Genomic DNA, 20,268 nt, shown 5'->3' on the forward strand with positions numbered 1-20,268 from the left:
TATCTCCTCAGGGTCACAGTCTCGAGGTTTGTCTAATTATCTACGGCTTACAGGTGTTCTATGTGTACACGTGTTATTACGTACATACATACAGGTTAATATACACATGGAAATGGTTATCCTACACGGCCGCACGTACACAGTTGCCTGGGGAGTGATATGTGCGTACACAGGTCACTCTGCCTACATAAAACCTATGGAAAGTACACATGACTCAATTATCCAATGTAACTCAAGTTTATCTTTAATCAAGTACCTTATTTTTCAGTTCCTGCTTCGTTTTCTTTTCTTCGTATTAATTTCAACAGTAAATTACATGTTCTTTATACTTTATAATATATATTTTTTATATAATTCTTCTTCTTCAACAATCTTCTTAGATGTTCTTTTAAATTAATCAATAAACTAATCATAAAGTATTTTACAAAACACACATTAGATCTTTGCAAATTCCCTCTTTACTTATTACAACCACCATCACTACCACCACTACCACTACCTCCTCCTACAACTCCACCTCTCCCATCTACTGACCCAAACTGCCATTCCCTACAAACCAAAGCCGAGAATTAAACAAAAGATCTTGAAACATCTTACTTTGCATCCTTTTAATTCCCTTCTTTTTCTCCTGTTTTCCTCCTTGTCGTCTTAGATGTTGGTCCTCCTGATCATCATTCTGGAGTACTTGAGGGAGTAGTTGTGCCCACGGAAAGCCATCCAGTTGATCCCGTCACCGTAGCTCTTGTGGCGGCCGTGGTGGTAGCGCCCGTTCAGGTGTGACTGGCCAGGTGACGGCAGGTGAAGTGAAAAAGAGAGAAAAGTGATTTTTGTCAGAGATGTATTTTTATCTGTCGCGTTGGCGTTCGCTGTGTTATTCTCTCTCTCTCTCTCTCTCTCTCTCTCTCTCTCTCTCTCTCTCTCTCTCTCTCTCTCTCTCTCTCTGGCCATGGGTTCAGGTATTAATGATTTAATTTTTAACCTTTGCCACTGCTGTGGTTTCAAGATTTTTCCCCCTCCATCTATTATTCACGTGAACTCTCTCTCTCTCTCTCTCTCTCTCTCTCTCTCTCTCTCTCTCTCTCTCTCTCTCTCTCTCTCTCTCTCTCTCTCTCCCCTCAGACAAATTATCCGCACCGTCTATCATTTTTATATTTCGCTTCGCATTCCAAAACTTCCTTCGTAATATCCGCTGCCCCTCTCTCCTTTATCTCGCGTCCCTCACCCTAACTCTCCCTCGCCTTTGCCTTCAACTCTCCTTTACTCTCACCCTTAACTTTCACGCGCAGAACCTACAGAACCCCTACCCTCGCTAAGGCCTTTTTAACCCTATCCTCTCTCCCTCTCTCTGTGTTCTCTCACCTTCACTTGGTTTGTTATCCTAAGCCTCCCTCTCACTGCACTCTCACTCTCCCTCCCCTCCCCGAGCCTCACCTCATGGCAAGCAGTGAACCACCAGGCCCCGTGGAAGGTTCTGGCGCAGTGTCCCCGTGGGTTGAAGTCGTTGTCTCGGTCTCGCGTGCTGAATGGAGCCCCCTGGTGGTACCGCAGCGAATTACCTGCCGAGGACGAAGGGACGGTGAGTCAGATGAGGTACAGGTAAAGAGGTCATATAGGTAATGGTAAATATTAAGGGAGTTTGAAAGTTTAAATGATCACAGAAAACTTTAAATTGATGTTGTTTGCTTCTAAGTGAGGATAAAGAGATGATAGAGGTGATGGAGAAGATAGACCAGGTGATCTGAAGGAGTACAGGAGAGGTCATATAAAGTCATACAGGTGAGTTTGTAAATAAGGAGTGAGTGAATAACCACAATAAACTTTAAATTGACCTTGTTTGCTTCTTAAAACTAGTCCAAGCTGACCTTAACAATACTTGACCTAAAATTACCCTGAAAACCACCTTGAAAAACTTATAACTGACCTTGCGTATCACAATACACTATCAATATATACCTACACATAAAAAAGAGGAAAAGAAACTAATCAAACGTGACCTTAACAGTAGGTACCTGACCAAGAATTACCCTGAAAATAATCCAGAAAAAAAATTACAATGACTGCATACACCTAAACAACATTAATACATGAATTACAAACGTCTACGAGTATACTTGCCCCCACCCCCCCCAAAAAAAAAAAAAGGAGAAAAGAAACTAATATGACCTTAACAATACCTGACCTAAAATTACCTGAAAATTACCTACTAACCAAATAAACAACCATTAATAACCAACAAACAACTACCTATACATAAAATAAATAAATAAATCAAAAGAAAACAGTCGAACAACCCCTTAACAACCCCTGACATGACCCATCGCCTCACCTGCCGTGCCCTCGTAGTCGCCCAGAGAGAGAGTGTAGTTGTGCTCCTCGTTGGACAAGGAGAAGTGCTCGTACTTGGCCCACCGCGTCTCGTTGGCCCAGTCCTGCAAGTCAACCCGCATCTCGTAGTCTCCAGATTGCGTCAGTTGGTGGATGTACTCGAGACCTGGCGGAGGGGAGAGCGAGGCCGGTGAGGAGGAGAATGAAGGAAGAGGATAGTGAAGGAGAGACGAGACAGTGAAGGAGAGACAAGAATAGCGAAAGGGAGACGAGGACTGTGAAGGGAAGACGAAACAATGAAGGAAAACAGACGAGGACAGTGAAAAACGAGGGTAGTGAAAGAAAAGAGACGACTACAATGAGGAAGGAGAGAAGAGGACGATACAGACGAGGACAACTGAAAGGACGAGAACAATTATTAAATGAAGAGGACAATAGGAACAAAGAGACGAGAGAAACGAGGAACATGAAAGAAAGGTGAGAATGACACGGAAAATACGAAAACGGTTAGGAAAGCAACGAGAAAACAATTACAGGAGGACGAGGACAATGATGCAAGGACGAGGAACATGAGAAAGAGACGAGGATGGAGCTGCAGTTACATATACTTGACTGAATACAAAAGACGATGATGAAAATGACAAAGAGGAGACGAGGATAGCGAGGGGACAGTGAGGCTGGGGACACAAAGGGAGAGGGACGAGGACAGGGCGCAATGGGTATAAATCGAGGACAAAGAGGACACGAGGAGACCAGAGCAGCAATGTAGTGAGACTTTTATAATCTGGTAAAGTCTCACATTCTTCACACTGGCAGATTAAGACACGTTAAACCTTTCTTATAACTCTCTAGGCTTTGAAAGTGACCCAGGAGAACTCTACTTAACGAAACTTATGCTCCTTATTTTCAAACGTTTCAGCATCTTATCTTGACAGTTTTTAACAGGCTCTGCGGCTCCGTGTAAGTTACTGGGGTACCTAAGCGTGTTTTCATGGCCATAGTGGTAATATGACAAGGATTCTGTAGCATCATTGGGGGAAATTCCTCTTAAGAACCTGACAGCATCTCTTTAGCCTTTGAAAACTGTACTGATGACAGCTCAAGGTGTTTAAGAGTTTGGATCTTACTCTTGTATCTTCTAACTTGTATTGACCGGCACTTAAAACTTCTGATCCTAAGACAGTGGGTTATAAAAAACCTAATCTTGGTTTTTCTGGTCACCACACTCAAATACTCTTCAGTTAATATGTACCATTATTTGAAGCTTCTGATCCTAAGATAGTTACTTATAAAGAGTCTAATATCCTTTTTCTTGGTTCACTACTGCCAAACCCTCTCCCGTTAACATACACCAGTATTTAAGGCTTCTGATTTTATGATTGCGAGTTGTAAGGAATTGAATACTGCTTATCTGGTTAAATTCAAACATTCTTAATTGTGTTTCCATCTGTGAAGTGTTTAATTCCGCAATTCTAAGGAGGTAAGTTATAAGGAATCGAATCCTGTCTTTCTTGTTAGTTAAATCCGAATACTGTTCAGTGAATATAATCCTATCAAATGTTTAGTTCTATAATCCTGAAACTGTAAGTCATAAAGAATCGAGTCCTGCTTTTCCAGTTAGTTAAACCCAAATATTCTTCAGTGTATCTAATCATATATTTCATCCCGTAATCCTAAAGTAGCAAGTTATAAAGAATCAAATCCTCCTTTACTTTTCTGGTCATTTACATTCGAGCACTATTCCCTGTACTTTAAGCAAGCCCCGAATCCCCTTATTTTTACTAAAGGAGATTGTTAAATAAATCTTTTTAGGGACACAATCTTAAGACTAATGTCACAAAATTACAATGAAAGTAACATAGGAAAGACATAGATTGAAGTAGTGGAAGTATCCTTTATCTTACTAAAGAAAGTTGGGAAAGTACTCACCTAGCCAGTACTCGCCCTCCAGGTTACCAAAGCCCCATTTGTACTCAGCCCAGCTCCTGAAGAAGTCGACGACGGGGTGAGGAGTTTCTGAGGTCTTAGAGCCGCGTCTCTGAATCACCGTCCACGAGGGCCCTCCTTCCTCCAGCTCGCACCAAACCTGAGGGAGAGAGGAAGGCACTGTCTGAAGGAGGCGCAGACGGAGGAATTGGTAAAATGTGAAGGAGAAGCAGATTAAATTGCTCTTGTGTCTATAACGAAGGTATCTGTTTCTGGACTTGTAAACTTGATCTTTTGTGTGTGTGGCTGGAAGTTACAAGGAGGAGGAGGAGGAGGAGGAGGAGGAGGGATGGGATGAGAATGAGGAGGAAAAAGGAAGGAAACTAAAATAAAATAATGAAAAATGGTACAACATTCGTGTAAAGAAAAATGGAGGGCAGTATCACTTAAGAAGGAGAAAAGAAAACGAGAGCGAGCGAGTAACAAGGAAAGTACGAAAAACGGATTTAAAAAAAAGAAATAAAAAATAAAACACGCAACTTGGAAACGGACTGAGAGCAAATTGCCGAGAAAGGAGAATAAAACACAACACACACACAAGAATGAAGAGAAAACACCCAAAGAAAGCACAAATAGACGGCAAGGAGAGTCGGGACGCTTAAAAATAGCAACAGTAAGTCACGCGAAGTCATCAAGAAGCAATTGGCTGCGAGTTTACTGAAAGAAGGGCGGAGTTTTACCGAAAAGAGAGGCGAGGGGAGGGCGAGTGACTGACCGAGAGTGTCACTTTGTTGTTCACTTGATAAAAATAACCTCTGGCAACACTGTGGATTCCCTGTGTGTGTGTGTGTGTGTGTGTGTGTGTGTGTGTGTGTGTGTGTGTGTGTGGTGGTCACTCAGAAGATTGAACACAATTTCAGAAAAAAAGTTTAATCTCTCGTGGGTGTTTTTTTCCCTCTTGATGTGTGGGTGTGCGTGTGTGTGTGTGTGTGTGTGTGTGTGTGTGTGTGTGTGTGTGTCGCTGGTCACTGTAAAGAATGCACACAAAGCTAAAATAAACAAATCTCTCTTGGGTATTTTTTTCCCTTGATGTGTTTGTGTGTGTGTGTGTGTGTGTGTGTGTAGCATATATGTAGCTTGTATGTCATTTCAATAACCACCACAACCACAACCACCCTCACCACAAACACCATGACCCTTCACACATCCACCCACCCACCCACCACCCATCCACACACACACACACACACACACACTCCCCACCCCCCACACCCACACAGCAATCACCAGCGCCCTCAGCTCCCTCACCACCCTCACCACTAACAAACAAGTCACCACGGGGGCGCCACAAAGACAAACACTCTCTGCCTCACCGCTTCGTAATCTCAGTGTCTTGATCTGCGCTCGTCGATCGCGCCGGCGCCCGCACACACAAACAAAAACATCGAGGATACTGCATGAGAGAGAGAGAGAGAGAGAGAGAGAGAGAGAGAGAGAGAGAGAGACGTGACATACCGCAGTAAAATCTATTGAGAGCTCAGAAGAACAGTAATTTAACTCCGCCTGACCTTCTGGTGTTGTTGTTGTGTAGGAGGAGTAAGAAGAGGAAGAGGAGGAACAAGAGAAGGAGAGATTTTCGGGGACAAGGGTAACCAGAAGGGAAGCAAACTACCATTAGAACGGAGAGAAGGAAGGGACGGAAGGGGAGAGATGGTGCATAGAGGTAATAAAAGGGGAACGAGGGAAGGCGGAAAAAGACGCGACAGGAGAAGGCGAATACTGAAAGCGGAATAAAATAATACAAAGAGAAGGGAAGAGACACAGATGCTCAGGAGAATGAAACAAAAATTGAATAAGCTTTTGCAGACGACCACTAGGAGAGAAAAGAAAAAAATAAAAGCCCGACCCTTGAGAAAAAAAGAAGGACATGAATGAAGAGAAAACCGTGCAAGGAAGGAAGGAAAGGAGGAAAGAAGTGGAGGGACTGAGACAAAAGGCAGAAATACCTCCCATTGTTAACTACGAGAAGAGAAACGAGGGACTAAGAGGAGGAAAATGAGGACAAGGAAGAGGAGGAGGTGGAGAAGGAGGAGAAAGGTAGAAAAAATATATGAATGAGAAATCTTTAAAGGAAAATAGAATGAAAGGAAGGTAAGAATATACACAGGGAATGAAGGAGGCTCAGTAAAGGAACGAGAATAAAAAGGAGAAGAAGGAGAAGAAGAAGAAGAAGAAGAAGAAGAAGAAGGAAAGGAATATTCATGAAGGACAACCCAAATATTTTACTCGCAATTTCAGAGTCTTTCATGCTTGAGAGAGAGAGAGAGAGAGAGAGAGAGAGAGAGAGAGAGAGAGAGAGAGAGAGAGAGAGAGAGAGAGAGAGAGAGAGAGAGAGAGAGAGAGAGAGAGAGAGAGAGAGATTGCATGATTACTTCAAACTATCATTAGCAATTTCTGTGTCATGCTGGAGTTGTTGAGTTCATGGTAATAATGACGGAGAATAGCAACGGGCAAGAGGAAGAAAGGAGACAGAATAAGAGAGAATGAGGAAGGAACGAGAAAACTTGCAAAAAAACATACAAATAGATGCAATGAAATCAAATAACATAATGAAACTGGACAAATACCCGTGATTTTTTTTAATATATTCCCTTAATTCAGAAGAGAGAGGAGAAGAAGAAAATAAAGAGAATGAGGAAGGAACGAGAAAACTTGCAAAAAAAAACATACAAACAAATGCAATGAAATCATATAACATAATGAAACTGGACAAATACTCCTCATGATTTCGTATATATATGTATTTTTTTAAATTCAGAAGAGACAGAAAAAGAAAGAATAATAGAGAATGAGAGAGGAACAAGAACTCTTACAAAAATAATAAAAAAAAAATACAAATAAACACAATAAAACCAAATATTATACTGAAACTAAACAGACACCAGTGATTTTTTTTAGTTTAATAATTAGATCAGAGAACACATAAAAAAAAAGAAGAAAGAGATAAGAACGAATGAGGAACGAACGAGAAAACTGGATAAAAATTCAAATAAAAGCAACGAAATCAAATACCGTAATCAAACTGAGCAAACACACACACACACACACACACACACACACACACAAAAGCATACACAAAAAAATGATAAAATAAAATAAAATAAAATAAATAAAAAACACGATTACGTTATTGGAGTAAAAACAAGAAGCATCGTTCACATTAATACCTTTCTCTTGTTTTATTTACTGACAAAACATCATAAGGTTAGAAAAGTGTTTATTTTACTTGCTCGTTGCTCGTTGCCAGTGTGCGAATTGTACGTAGTTAGTTTATACACATTTTTCTTTTTTTTCTACTGTCTGTCTGTCTGCTTGGATGGATGGTTGGATGGCTGGCTGTCTGTTCACCTTCATTCTCTCTTTATTGTTGCCAGAATGTGTCATATTCAAAGGTTTACACATCTCTCTCTCTCTCTCTCTCTCTCTCTCTCTCTCTCTCTCTCTCTCTCTCTCTCTCTCTCTCTCTCTCTCTCTCTCTCTCTCTCTCTCCCACGGGCATATCAGAGAGTCCTGTCAGAGGCTTTCAAAACACTCGTGCAAGAGAACCTGATACGCGATCCTGGATACACCAAGCAGAGAGAGAGAGAGAGAGAGAGAGAGAGAGAGAGAGAGAGAGAGAGAGAGAGAGAGAGAGAGAGAGAGAGAGAGAGAGAGAGAGACTACAATATTAATATACGTTGTCTTCTCACGCTACGAATTTTAATAAAGGTTGCATTCTTTTCTTTATTTTTCTTTTCTTTTTTTATTTTCCAATATTTTTTTTTCAGACTGCAAATTTTTCTTCCTAACACTTATGAAAAATTCTCCTTTTTTCTTCCTCTCTTCTTTTCTTTTCTTTTCTTTCATCCTTCTTTCTTAAATTCCACTAACTTTAATTTTACTTTCTCTCTTCCTTTCCTTTCATGACTTTTCCGTACCTTTATTTCCCTTTTCTTCGCCCTTCTTTCTTCATTTTTATTTATTTCCACTCTCCTCTCGCCATCTCCTCTAATTTCCTTCCCGTTTCCTTTAATTTTCACCTCTCCCTTCCTTTCCTGTAATTTTCCTTTCCGTTCATGTCTTTTCCTTCCCTTCCTTTTCCTTTTTCCATATTTTTTTTCATTTCCATTTATTTTCAACCTCATTTCTTCGTTTTCTCTAATTTTTCCTTTCCATTTCCTTCCCGTCCTTGTCTTTCCTTTTTTCCCTCCTTCATTCTTTACCTTCCTCTTTTCCTTCTCCCTCTCTTTCCTTCTGCTCGGAAAATAATATTAATTCAACAAATATTACATTATTTTCTGGTTCTAGGAAAAGAAGGAATGAGGAGAGAGAGAGAGAGAGAGAGAGAGAGAGAGAGAGAGAGAGAGAGAGAGAGAGAGAGAGAGAGAGAGAGAGAGAGAGAGAGAGGCAGGCAGGTAAAAGCAGCGCAGTAAGTAAAAGAAAACACACACACACACACACACACACACAGAGAGAGAGAGAGAGAGAGAGAGAGAGAGAGAGAGAGAGAGAGAGAGAGAGAGAGAGAGAGAGAGAGAGAGAGAGAGAGAGAGAGAGAGGGTGGGGGAAGAAAGGAGGACGAGAAAATGGACCGAGGACAGAAGGAAGGAATTTTGAAGAGCGGAGAAGGAACAAGGGTGAAGAGGAGGAGGAAAGAATAACAAGGAAGCAGAACCAAAGAGGAGGAGGAGGAGAGTCCAGAGGGAAGGAGAGAAAATGGAAATAGAAACAGGAGGGAAATGAAAAAGAGTGGACAACTGGAGACGAAATAAGAGACACAAGAAGAGGAGAAAGCACAGAAAGGAATAAAGAGAGGAAGGAAAAGATAGATAAGTTTGAGAAAAGAAGAATGGAAGAGGGAGGTAAATAGGAGAAGGAAGGAAAGAAGGATAGGAAAGAAGATAACATGTTAAATAGGGAACTAAGAATGAAAGGAATGAAAGAAGAAAGGGAGGCTATAAGAAGTGAAGGAAGGATGGAAGAAGAGAAGGTAGAAAAGGAAATGTATGAAGAAAGAATGAAGGAAAAGAAAACAGGAAGATATGAACAAAATTAAGTAGGGAGCTAAAAAAAAAAAAGAAAGTGAGGAAGAAAGGAAGCGGGGATAATAAAAATTAAAGAGAAGGAAGACGATAACAAGAAAATAATACAGGGAAGACAAGATAAATGAAGGAAGGAAGGAAAGAAGGAAGAAATGAAAATAAATTAAGTATGGAAAGTAGAAATGAAGGGTAATAAAAATAAAGAAAAGGAAAAAAAATGGCAAGAAATTAATACAAGGATGTCAAGATAATTTTATATAATTTTCTATATGAATAAAATTACAAATTTTTGCATGTTTGATTTTTTTTCCAGATTTCTTCATAAAAATACACGTCGGCATTACTTGTCAGAATTCTTTTTGATTGTAAAATTGAGTTTTCGCATTGGTGCTTCAACAAATAAAGGCCTTGATATGCAACGTGTGTGTGTGTGTGTGTGTGTGTGTGTGTGTGTGTGTGTGTGTGTGTGTGTGTGTGTGTGTGTGTGTGTGTGTGTGTGTGTGTGTGTGCGCGCGTGTGTGTGTGAATGCTACTTTTTACATACGGCCTCTCTCTCTCTCTCTCTCTCTCTCTCTCTCTCTCTCTCTCTCTCTCTCTCTCTCTCTCTCTCTCTCTCTCTCTCTCTCTTTCATCCCTCTGCTTTGTCTCCTCCATTTCCTCTTTACCTCCAAACCTCTTAATTTTCCTCCATAAGCTTTTTCATTCTCTCCTTTTCTCTCGAGGCTGTAAAAGCGCAAAGGAGGCTGAAATAAGAGCAGTTAATTCGAGAGAGAGAGAGAGAGAGAGAGAGAGAGAGAGAGAGAGAGAGAGAGAGAGAGAGAGAGAGAGATTAAGGGCACAGTGAGGTTATCTGTAACTGTAAATTCAATACACTGTAGATCAACATGTGCGTGAGTGAGGGAGCGCTGCTGGCAAGGGTGAGAGTGGGGGGTTGGGAGGGGTTGTAAGTGCGAGGGAGAGCGGGTACTCCTCTTTGATACAGCGAGAAGGATTTTGTGAGTGAAAGTGGCGTTAGTACAAAAGGATTTACTTACTCGTGGTGTATATATGTGTGTGTGTGTGTGTGTGTGTGTGTGTGTGTAAGATATATTCACTTAAGTACGCATTGTGTCCCTACGTCATCACCTTCAAGTCACGTGTGTTTATGTGTGTACGTGTGTATGTGTGAGGCAGGGAATTGGCGGCCCCGTGTGTACCTCAGTGTGTACCTCAGACTGTGTACCTCTAAGTGGCTGCGTGCGTGCGGCTCAGTGCCTGCCATTCAGCCTCACGCCTTCTGCTAAGCCTTCTTTGGCCGCTGAAGTGTTGACTTGTACCAGATTCGGCAGGCAGGCAGGATGGCAGGATGGCTGACTGGGCGGTTGGCTGGGTGGCTTAGTGGCTGGCTGACTGGGTGACAGGATAACTGGGTGGCTGGCTGGCTGAATGGCTGACTGGCTGATTGGGTGGCTGGCTGGCTGAATGGCTGACTATCTGACTGGCTGACTGTCTGGGTGACTAGCTGGCTAACAGACTGGCTGGTTGAGTGACTTCCTGACTGTCTGACTGGCGTAGACAGGAGATGAAGGAGGGAGAAAGACACACACACACACGGTAACATCCAATCCTTCCCCCTTTGCTTCCCTTCCCTTCCCCCTCAGCCTTCATTCAGGGATCGAAACATGCAGCTTAGGAATATATCATCGTATCTGTCTCGGTGCCCTGCGTCGGCTACTTATCTCGGCGCCACAAAAGGAAATTGCACGCCTCCCTCGAGCGCCGCGGAGGAGCCTTTCGTATCACGCCCTGAAGAGATACATAAGTTGTGGGAAGCTTTAAGTTTACCTCTAGCGCTTGTGGGGAAAAATCACTTGGAAGATCCTTGGAAGAGAGAGAGAGAGAGAGAGAGAGAGAGAGAGAGAGAGAGAGAGAGAGAGAGAGAGAGAGAGAGAGAGAGAGAGAGAGAGAGAGAGAGAGAGAGAGAGAGAGAGAGAGGGGGGGGGGGCAGGGGAAGGGGGACGTGAAGAGATGGGGACTTGAAGAGAGACTTGAAGGAAAAGCAATGTGAACGTGTGGAAATATAGTTTTTTTTGGAGAGAGAGGGAGAGGGAGAGAGAGCTTGGAGGAAAGGCAATGTGTTGGAGAATATTTGAAGTCTTTCGTTCATGGTGCAAGTATTTGTGAGCCAGAAGGGATTAACTAGAGTGATGAAAGCATGTAGCTGATTATCACACCCTCCTTCTCCTCTCCCTTTTCTTCCTCCTCCTCTTCCTCTTTCCTGTGAGCGCATCGGTCTATTTCACCACTTCCTCCCGGCATTCCGTTTAATTTCCTCCCCGTCTCTCCTTGTGCTGGTCTAATCATCACTACTCTTCATCCCTTTGTTTATTTTTTTCCCTCTCCTGCTTCTGGTAATTTCGTCTGAATGCCTTTTTTTAATGTCTCGTGGTTTCTTTCCTTCACTCATAACTAAGTCTTTTTTTTTGTCTTTTTTATTATTTTTTTCTTTCCACTCCTTCATTATCATTTTAATTACTTTTCATCATATGTTGCCTTCATTTTTTGCTGCCTCCGATTTCATATCAAACCCCCCTTTCCCCCCCACCCCTCTCTCTCTCTCTCTCTCTCTCTCTCTCTCTCTCTCTCTCTCTCTCTCTCTCTCTCTCTCTCTCTCTCTGCTTCCCTCACTTCTCCTCTTACAAATACTTCCCTTCTTCATCTTCGTCTCTTTTTTCTTATATTTTTTTCTCTCTCTCTTGTTGCCAGATCGCCTCGGCTTACAGTAATATTTCTTCTCCCTTCGCCTCCTTCCTTCGCCTTCTGTCTGTCTATCTGGGCTCTTGTTTATATGTCTGTCTGTCTTCTGTATTATTATTTATCCGTCTGTCTGCGTGTCTACGTCTCTGTTTTGCCTGTCTGTCTCATTCTCTCTTCCCCACCCACCTCCCTCTCTCTCTCTCTCTCTCTCTCTCTCTCTCTCTCTCTCTCTCTCTCTCTCTCTCTCTCTCTCTCTCTCTCTCTCTCTCTCTCTCTCTCTCTATGGTGATAGAACAATTTTTATCATTGAAGCTTCCAACACGTATCTCCACACGCTATATTTGGTCCTCTCTCTCTCTCTCTCTCTCTCTGCAGCATCCACCGTCCTTCATTCATACCCCCCTCTGCTTCTCTCCCGCACAGCATCCTTACTCAGTCCTCAGTTCTTCTAATCCACTGCACATATAAATGAACCAGACAGGGGGAAAAAAATAAATAATCGAATATTCCTTCTCTTATTTGGCGCGTCTCGGATCCAAAGGCAAGAGGATCCGACCTTCCATTATATGCAGCAACACCTTTTGTCTTGCCTCCGGAACGGGCGCTGATAAGAAGTCATGGGCGGGAGAGATAACAGAGAGATTAGAATGACTTGTCGATGTGTATGCTTTCGCTTCCAGTGGCTCGGCGGTAAGGGCCTGAGATAAGAGATGGATTGTCGCGTGTTCGCATCCCGTCCGTCCGCGCTACTAAAGTTGATTGGGTGATAAGAGGCAAAGCGAGAGAGAGAGAGAGAGAGAGAGAGAGAGAGAGAGAGAGAGCATTGGGTAGAAGGGAAGGACAATAGAGAGAGAACCAGACAAACGGATATAAAGACAGACAGACAGACAGAAAATCCATTGAGTCAGACAGACAAACAGACAGACACACAAAAAAAACCTAGCGAGCCTGTGCCTAGCCACGCCCTTCATCCTCACTCACACACACACACACACACACACAAACACACGCACACACGAGGCGGGCGGGCGGGCGGACAAACACACCCGACAGGTCTCATTCCATATTGACACCGACGCTGGAACTGCATTAGCTTTTACGAGTTGATTTTTGTCCCTGCGCTTCGAAGCTTCATTACTTATTCCGGCCGGGTCGATGCGCCATTAATCCGTGTCAGGCAGCGAGGCGATCTTCAAGCCGCCGCCGTGTTTTGATTTGGCTTCTCGAGGCCTTGATGTTTAAGGATGTTTGTAATGCGCCAGGATTCCCCGCCTTGTTGATTGAAGGATGCTGGAAATGTCTGGCAACCTTCCTTTATCTCTACTGAAGGTTAATCTCGCGCTGCCTCGTCTTTTACTATCTATGTGTCTCAAATTAGATACACTTTATGGCGGCCTCGTCAGAACCAGTAGTTTTGCTGTTTACTCTTCATCTGCTTCCTTATTGCGACAAACTCCTTCAGACACCCTTGGGAACTATACGAAATTGCCATAATGACCATTGGTGATTACATAGATTAAAAACATATGCTTATTCACACTTGTCACCGCTGAGAACTACACCTTTATTAATTACCGAATGCTCAAGTGTTAATAATTTCTGCAGTCAATTAAAAACACAAGCACACGTACACCTGTCGCCATTCTGTCTCGTAAAGGTAATCAGCAGGTATATCAGCGTGCCATCTTACCTACAGATCTCGAGTTCCTGAGTTAATTAACGACGGCAATAACCAGTTCACACCACACCTGTATTAGTGATTAACGCGTCCGTCCCTCGGCCAGAACCCCTACGTGATGTTAATTATGTTGTCAACGGAACCGCGAATTAAGCAGATCTACCTGTCCTTAATTAGTCAAAGCACCTGTCCTCACCAGCACACCTACACACACACACACACACACACACACACACACACACACACCAAGGAAATTATCTGCAACTCTAATTCCGGTCTTGACAACAAAAGAAAACCGAGGCAACAAGAATACAAATGAGAGAACAAACACACAGAACACGTCTTTCAATAACACTAGAGAACAAACTAAGCAGACAAGTAACAAGAACACAAATAAACAAACACAAACACACAAAACAACTTTCACAAACCCTACCAAGGAACACAAATGAGAGAATAAGAGAACAAAAGCACCAAAAAAAAAAAAAAAAAAAAAAAAATAAATAAATAAATAAAAAACACACATCCAGTCTTTCACTAACAAGCTGGACGGAGATACAAACACACCACCACCACCACCACCATCTCCACCACCACCACCTTCCAACAATCTCATAAAGGGGCTGCGGATGATGATGAAGGAAGCTATGGCGAAAAAAGACGTCCCATTTTTCCTCAATTTACTTACCTGTACTGAGAAGCGGGCCGTGCAGGAGGCTGGGTAGATAGTATACACTCCACTGGTTCTCTCTCCTGCAGCAGCCACGGCAGCGCAATCCCGGGGCTGCGTGTTGACTGGGGGAGGAGGAGGGGGTCAGGCTGTGGGGGGAAGGAGGAGGTGGAGGAAGGAGGAAGAAGAAGAGGACTGGTTTCATGCAGCAGGGAAAACTGTAATCACAATGAGGAGGAAGAGGAGGACGATGACGAGGATGAGGAGGAGGCGAGGAGGAGGAGGAGGAGGAGGAGGAGGAGGAGGGGACAAAGGACGAGGAGGAGGAGGAGGAAGAGGGGACAAAGGACGAGGAGGGGGAATTGGGAAGGTGAGGTGGAGGTCATGCTGTAGGGGAGGAAGGTGGGGGTCAGACTGTGGGGGGTGGGGGTGGTGAGGCAGGGAGGGTCATCTGAGGTTGGTAACGTTTAAAAAAATAAATAAAAACTGGCGCGGGAGGTCAAGTTTCCAGTTCCCAGGTCATTAACAGATTATTTATGTATTTAATTAACGTAACTAATTTATCCCTACGTTTAATGATGGAAGTGATGCTCCGGCGCTAATTAGAGGGCAGGTAATGTAAATGGCTCAATTATCTTGTTAAAATGCATCAGTCGCCATTCTTACTACCAACATTACTTTCATTAATAATTTCTTCCGTCTACTCGTGTAATCATATAATATCCTTTCATTAACCCATTAACTTTTATCTCCACTTTCGGTCCTCTCAGAGCACTATTTTATAAGTTTACTATCCTTTAAGTCCATCATTACTTCTGTCAATAGTTTTCTTCCACTCATATAACTACCTAGATTATCTTTCATTAAGCAACGTCTATTAACTTCCGTCACATCTTTAAGTCCTTTCAAGAAATATAACAACAGTATCATTTTAAAGTTTTCTATCCCTTCTGTTAATAATTTTCATCATTTTCATAACTGCCTTACTTGGATTATGTTTCCTTCATTAAACAAGAACTACTGACATTCGTATCTTTCAGTCTTTTCAAGAGATATAACTTATAAGAGCATCATTTCATAAGTTTACTCTTCCTTCTGTTAATAATTTTAATTAATTTTTGTAAGAGTCTAGATTACCATTCCTTCATTAAGCAACATATTTTTTTTTTTTGTCCTTTTCAAGAGATATAACCTTTAAGAGCATCATTTCATAAATTTTTCTATCTTTTATCTTTACTGCCATCTGTTAATAATTTTCATTCATTCTTATAAGTATCTAGATTATCTTCCGTTAAGCAACAACTATAAACTTTCATATCCTTCAGTCTTTTCAAGAGATACAACAATTAAAACTATCGCTTCATAAGTTTACTAGTCCTTCTGTTAATAATATCCATTCATTCTTATAAGAGTCTAGGTTATCAGTATTTCATTAAGCAACATTCATTAACTTCCCTCACATCTTTCAGTCAAGAGATACATCCCCATCATTTTATAAGCTTCCATCCCCTCAGGTCCCGTTCCCTTGACATCCCACGTTTATATGAGGAATTACATCACAACCTCCCTTGAACTAAGAACCATTAACTTTTATCGCGTCCTTTTAGTCCTTTGGAGCGCCATAAACATAACCTTTCATAAGATCCTGCCACTTTAACTCCGTACCCTTAGGACTCTGAACCGCCCCTGCTGCGTCCCCGGCCCATCCTTCCCAGACTATACTATCCTTCCCACACTACCCCCCCCCCACAAGACACCCACGTTACCCACCTGCGTCTTCCTCCGTCATCTGGCGCGCGATCTCCGAAGCAAGGCGAGTCACCATTCCAAGGTTAAGCGTCTGGACTTCAGTGATAGGGCGGCCCTGCGTTCCTCTGGTCTGCCAGGGCACCGCCTCACTCACGCCCCGCCTCCCCTCGCCGCGCCCCTCCGTCGGCTGGGTGAGGGAGAGTAAGGGGAACGTGAGGGAAAGTCAGGGGAGAGGAAATTGAACGTAGGAGGTAAATGGATTGCTTGACTAACTAGCTAACGGTGTTTCTTTTCCTGTCTGATCTTATTTGTGTCTTGGCGTTTCTCTCTCTCTCTCTCTCTCTCTCTCTCTCTCTCTCTCTCTCTCTCTCTCTCTCTCTCTCTCTCTCTCTCTCTCTCTCTCTTACCTCCTTCACCCCGTCATTCTCTGTAGGGAAGTATGCCAGTTCATCCTGAGTGGCCCGCTCCTTTGTCCCCGTCATGTAGGTCCTCTGCTGCCTGGACCGAGCAGTGGAGGAAGGCGTGATTCGCCTCCCCGTGCTGCTCATCACCCCAGAGCAAGTCTTGTTGGCCAGCTGATCAAGCCTTTGAGGGGAATCATTAAGGGAGTCGAGTGAAAATTAATCGCATTTGAGGTTTTTTGGGAAAGATGTTGATGTTTATGTTGTTGGGACTATTACAACATCAACAACAACAACAACAACAATTACTACAATTACTACTACTACTACTACTACTACTACTACTACTACTACTACTACTACTACTACTTTAAGGAACATCATAAAGAGAACCAAGTAAAAGTTTGTACTATTTAAGTTTGTGCAAAGATAATTTACGTTTGTGTTCCTGTGTCTACTACTACTACTAATAATAATAATAATAATACTAATACTAATACTAATATCAATACTGCTACTACTACTACGAAGAAGAAGAAGAAGAAGAAGAAGAAAAAAAAAGAGAAAACTTGTCCTATTCTAGACTTTACGAAGATAATTTTCATTCACCCTACGACTACCACCACCACCACCACCACCACCACCACCACCACCACCACCACCACAACAACAACACCGCCATTCCTGTCAAGCGAAGAGCCAGCCTCCCGGCCCGTCTTGGCTCTTTAAATATATATCTGTGTAGTATATTTATGTTGCATTTTCCGCCGGCTGGATTTGAGGCTGCTTTTGATCACGGGAGCGCTACGTAAGGATTCACCCGCCCAGACAATTTTAATGAAGGCTCCACTGAAATTTGTTCCTAGTGTGGGTATATTTATTTTGGTTTCCCTCCCCGTGCAACTATCGACCAGGTATCATTAATTAGTGTGTTTTTTGAGACAATCCAGAATTTTTACCTGGATAGCTTATTAGCGGTGAGAGAGAGAGAGAGAGAGAGAGAGAGAGAGAGAGAGAGAGAGAGAGAGAGAGAGAGAGAGAGAGAGAGAGAGAGAGAGAGAGAGAGAGAGAGAGAGAGACAGACAGACAGACAGAAAGACAAAGACTGAAAAGAAACATATAAAGGAACACAAAGAAAGAACAAAGATTAGACCTGTATACACTAAGCTACACTAGAGAGAGAGAGAGAGAGAGAGAGAGAGAGAGAGAGAGAGAGAGAGAGAGAGAGAGAGAGAGAGAGGGAGAGGGAGAGGGAGAGGGAATTTACATTGAATAACAGACAACACAGCCATTTGGTCCCCTGCAGCTGGCCTCGTCCTCGGATCCCAATCACATACGTGGCATCGATTCCCATTTCCTGAATACCTGTAGCGAGGGGAAGTACCGCCCAGGTGTTTCTTAATCACTACCTATTCTACACTGGACGCCTCAGAACATTCAGTTAGATTCCCGAATGTAATTAGCGTGTATGTAATTTCCAGACTTTGTACAGGTGAGGTATTAGTGTAATTGGTATGTGTTGATTCGCAGATGTTTCTTAATTACTGAAGTGCATTACGCCTCAGAACATAGAGGTGGTTCCCTACAGTAATTGGTGTGTAAGTAATTCCTAGTACATTCTGCACAGGTGAGGTATTACTGTAACTGGAGGTGTACTGATTCACAGGTGTTTATTAATGAAGTACGTTACTCTGGCCACCTGAAGTCTTATGGGTCATTTCGTGCTATTGCTGTATAAATCGTGCTACATTCTGCGTTTGGTGATGTATAAACTTAAATGACACACGTACTCAATTACAGGCGTTTCTTGATTCTTTAGTATATTACACCTGACACCTGAAATCATATGGGTCACTTCGTACTATTGGTGCATAATACGTGATACATTCTGGTGGTGTATATACTTATTTGACACACGTACTCAATCCCAGGTGCTTCTCAATTTCTTACCTACATTACAGGTGACACCAGTCCTGAAATCATATGAATCATTCACTAATATTGATACATATTTCGTGATGCATTCTGTGTCTGGTGATGTAGAAGCTTAATAGACACTCCTTCTCAATCAAAGGTCAAAGTGTAATTAGTTTAATGGAATCAAGATTAGCTGGACATGAAAGAGACGCTTCTCTCAAAGGGATGTTAAGTCAGTCAAGGTCTGATTCTCATTATACCAATAATTCAAAGCGAGGAGTCGTCTTTGCCTTGCTCTGTGACACTTCTAATTTTGCAGAGTATAAAAGCTTAAATGCAAATCAGTTACCATACCTCAGTATTAATTAAATCAAGGTAAATTTCTCACTATCTTCATTTAGGCAAGGTAGGAATAATCTTTGGCTTGCTCTGTGACACTTCCACGTTTTGTAGAGTATAAAAAGCCTGCATGAAAATCAATTCCCATGCCTCAATATTAACTAAATAAAGATCTATTCCTCATTATATTCATTTAAGCAAGGTAGGAATAATTTTTTGCTTTGCTTTGTGAAGCCTCCTAACTTTGCAAACTTTCAACAACCCACACGAAAAATTAACTCCCTTCACTCCTCATTATTACCTAAATCAATATCTATTGCTCATATTTATTTAGGCAGGGTAGGAATAATTTTTGCCTTTCCGTAACACTTTCAGTTTTGCAAAGTTTTAATACCTTATACGAAAATTAACTCCCATCTCTCCCTCAATATCAACAGAATCAAAGTCATTTTCTAGCATATATTCAGGCAAGAAGTGCATAATATTTGCCGTTCCATGCAATACTTTCAATTTCGTAAACTTCTAACGAGGGAAATAACTCCCACCACTGCAATGTTTATGGGAAGACATTACACTGCATTACTTCTGAATTTATGTTCTGGACACGAGCGCAAATCAAGGGAATGTGAGCTTATAGACAGACAAGGAAGGCAAGAAATGAGGCCAGACAGAAACATAGGCGGACAGGAGACAAAGATGGACAGTAAATTCGCTTTCGCCAAAGGCACACAGGCATGGAGCTTAAATCATTGACGAAATTAACTAAAATGGTTAGAAATGAAATCTGAAATGCATGTTTACAGATAGACAAGGAAAGCAGCAAGGACAGACAGAAACATTGACGCACTAGAGACAAAGATGGACAGTAATTTCACACTCATTTGAAACACACAGGTAGAGATTCTGAGTCATAGGCAAACTGAACTAAAAAGGTTAAAAAAAAGTTTGATACACAAGCTTACAAAGAGATAGCAGTAAATAAGAACAGCCAGAAATATAGACAAAAAGGAGATAAAGATGAACAGTAATTTCACACTCATCTAAAACACACAGGTAGAGAGTCTGAATCGTAAACAAACTCAACTAAAATGGTTAGGAAATAAAGTGTGAAATGAAAGCTTGCGGAGGGACTGAAAAAGAAAGCAAGTAGGAAGAGACAGGAACACAGGCGGAGAGGAAACAAACTCATGAAAAATACACAGGTACAGTTTGAATCGTAGAAAGACTGAGCTAAAAATGTCGGGAAATAAAGTCTGAAAAGTGAGCTGACAGAAACACAGGAAAGGAAACAAGAATAGACAAAAAAAAAAAAAAAAAAAAAAAAAAACACTGGCGGAAAGAGAACAAGAGGAGGAAAAAGAGTGGCCCTGATTCCATAGTCATCCAAAAATCACAAGTACTGAGTCTGAATAGTAGAATAGATGGAGAAATTAGAGAAATAAGTCA

At 42.1% G+C, this 20,268-nt stretch overlaps 1 protein-coding gene across 2 annotated transcripts in view; it reads right to left on the minus strand.

Annotated features, from left to right (window-relative positions):
* Positions 1-279: 279 nt before the first annotated feature.
* Positions 280-20,268, minus strand: part of LOC135090576 (angiopoietin-2-like) — a 122,379-nt gene continuing 102,390 nt past the window's right edge. For both annotated transcript variants that reach the window (XM_063987455.1, XM_063987454.1), the window contains 7 exons: positions 16,573-16,750; positions 16,187-16,352; positions 14,435-14,541; positions 4,255-4,411; positions 2,327-2,491; positions 1,432-1,556; positions 280-780 (listed from right to left, as the gene is read on the minus strand). In XM_063987455.1, coding sequence (XP_063843525.1) covers positions 649-780; positions 1,432-1,556; positions 2,327-2,491; positions 4,255-4,411; positions 14,435-14,541; positions 16,187-16,352; positions 16,573-16,750 — 1,030 coding nt within the window. In that variant the 3' untranslated portion in view covers positions 280-648. The remainder of the gene's footprint in view (positions 781-1,431; positions 1,557-2,326; positions 2,492-4,254; positions 4,412-14,434; positions 14,542-16,186; positions 16,353-16,572; positions 16,751-20,268) is intronic.

The sequence above is a fragment of the Scylla paramamosain genome, chromosome 35 (genome assembly GCF_035594125.1).
Source record: "Scylla paramamosain isolate STU-SP2022 chromosome 35, ASM3559412v1, whole genome shotgun sequence".
Lineage (NCBI taxonomy): Eukaryota > Metazoa > Arthropoda > Malacostraca > Decapoda > Portunidae > Scylla > Scylla paramamosain.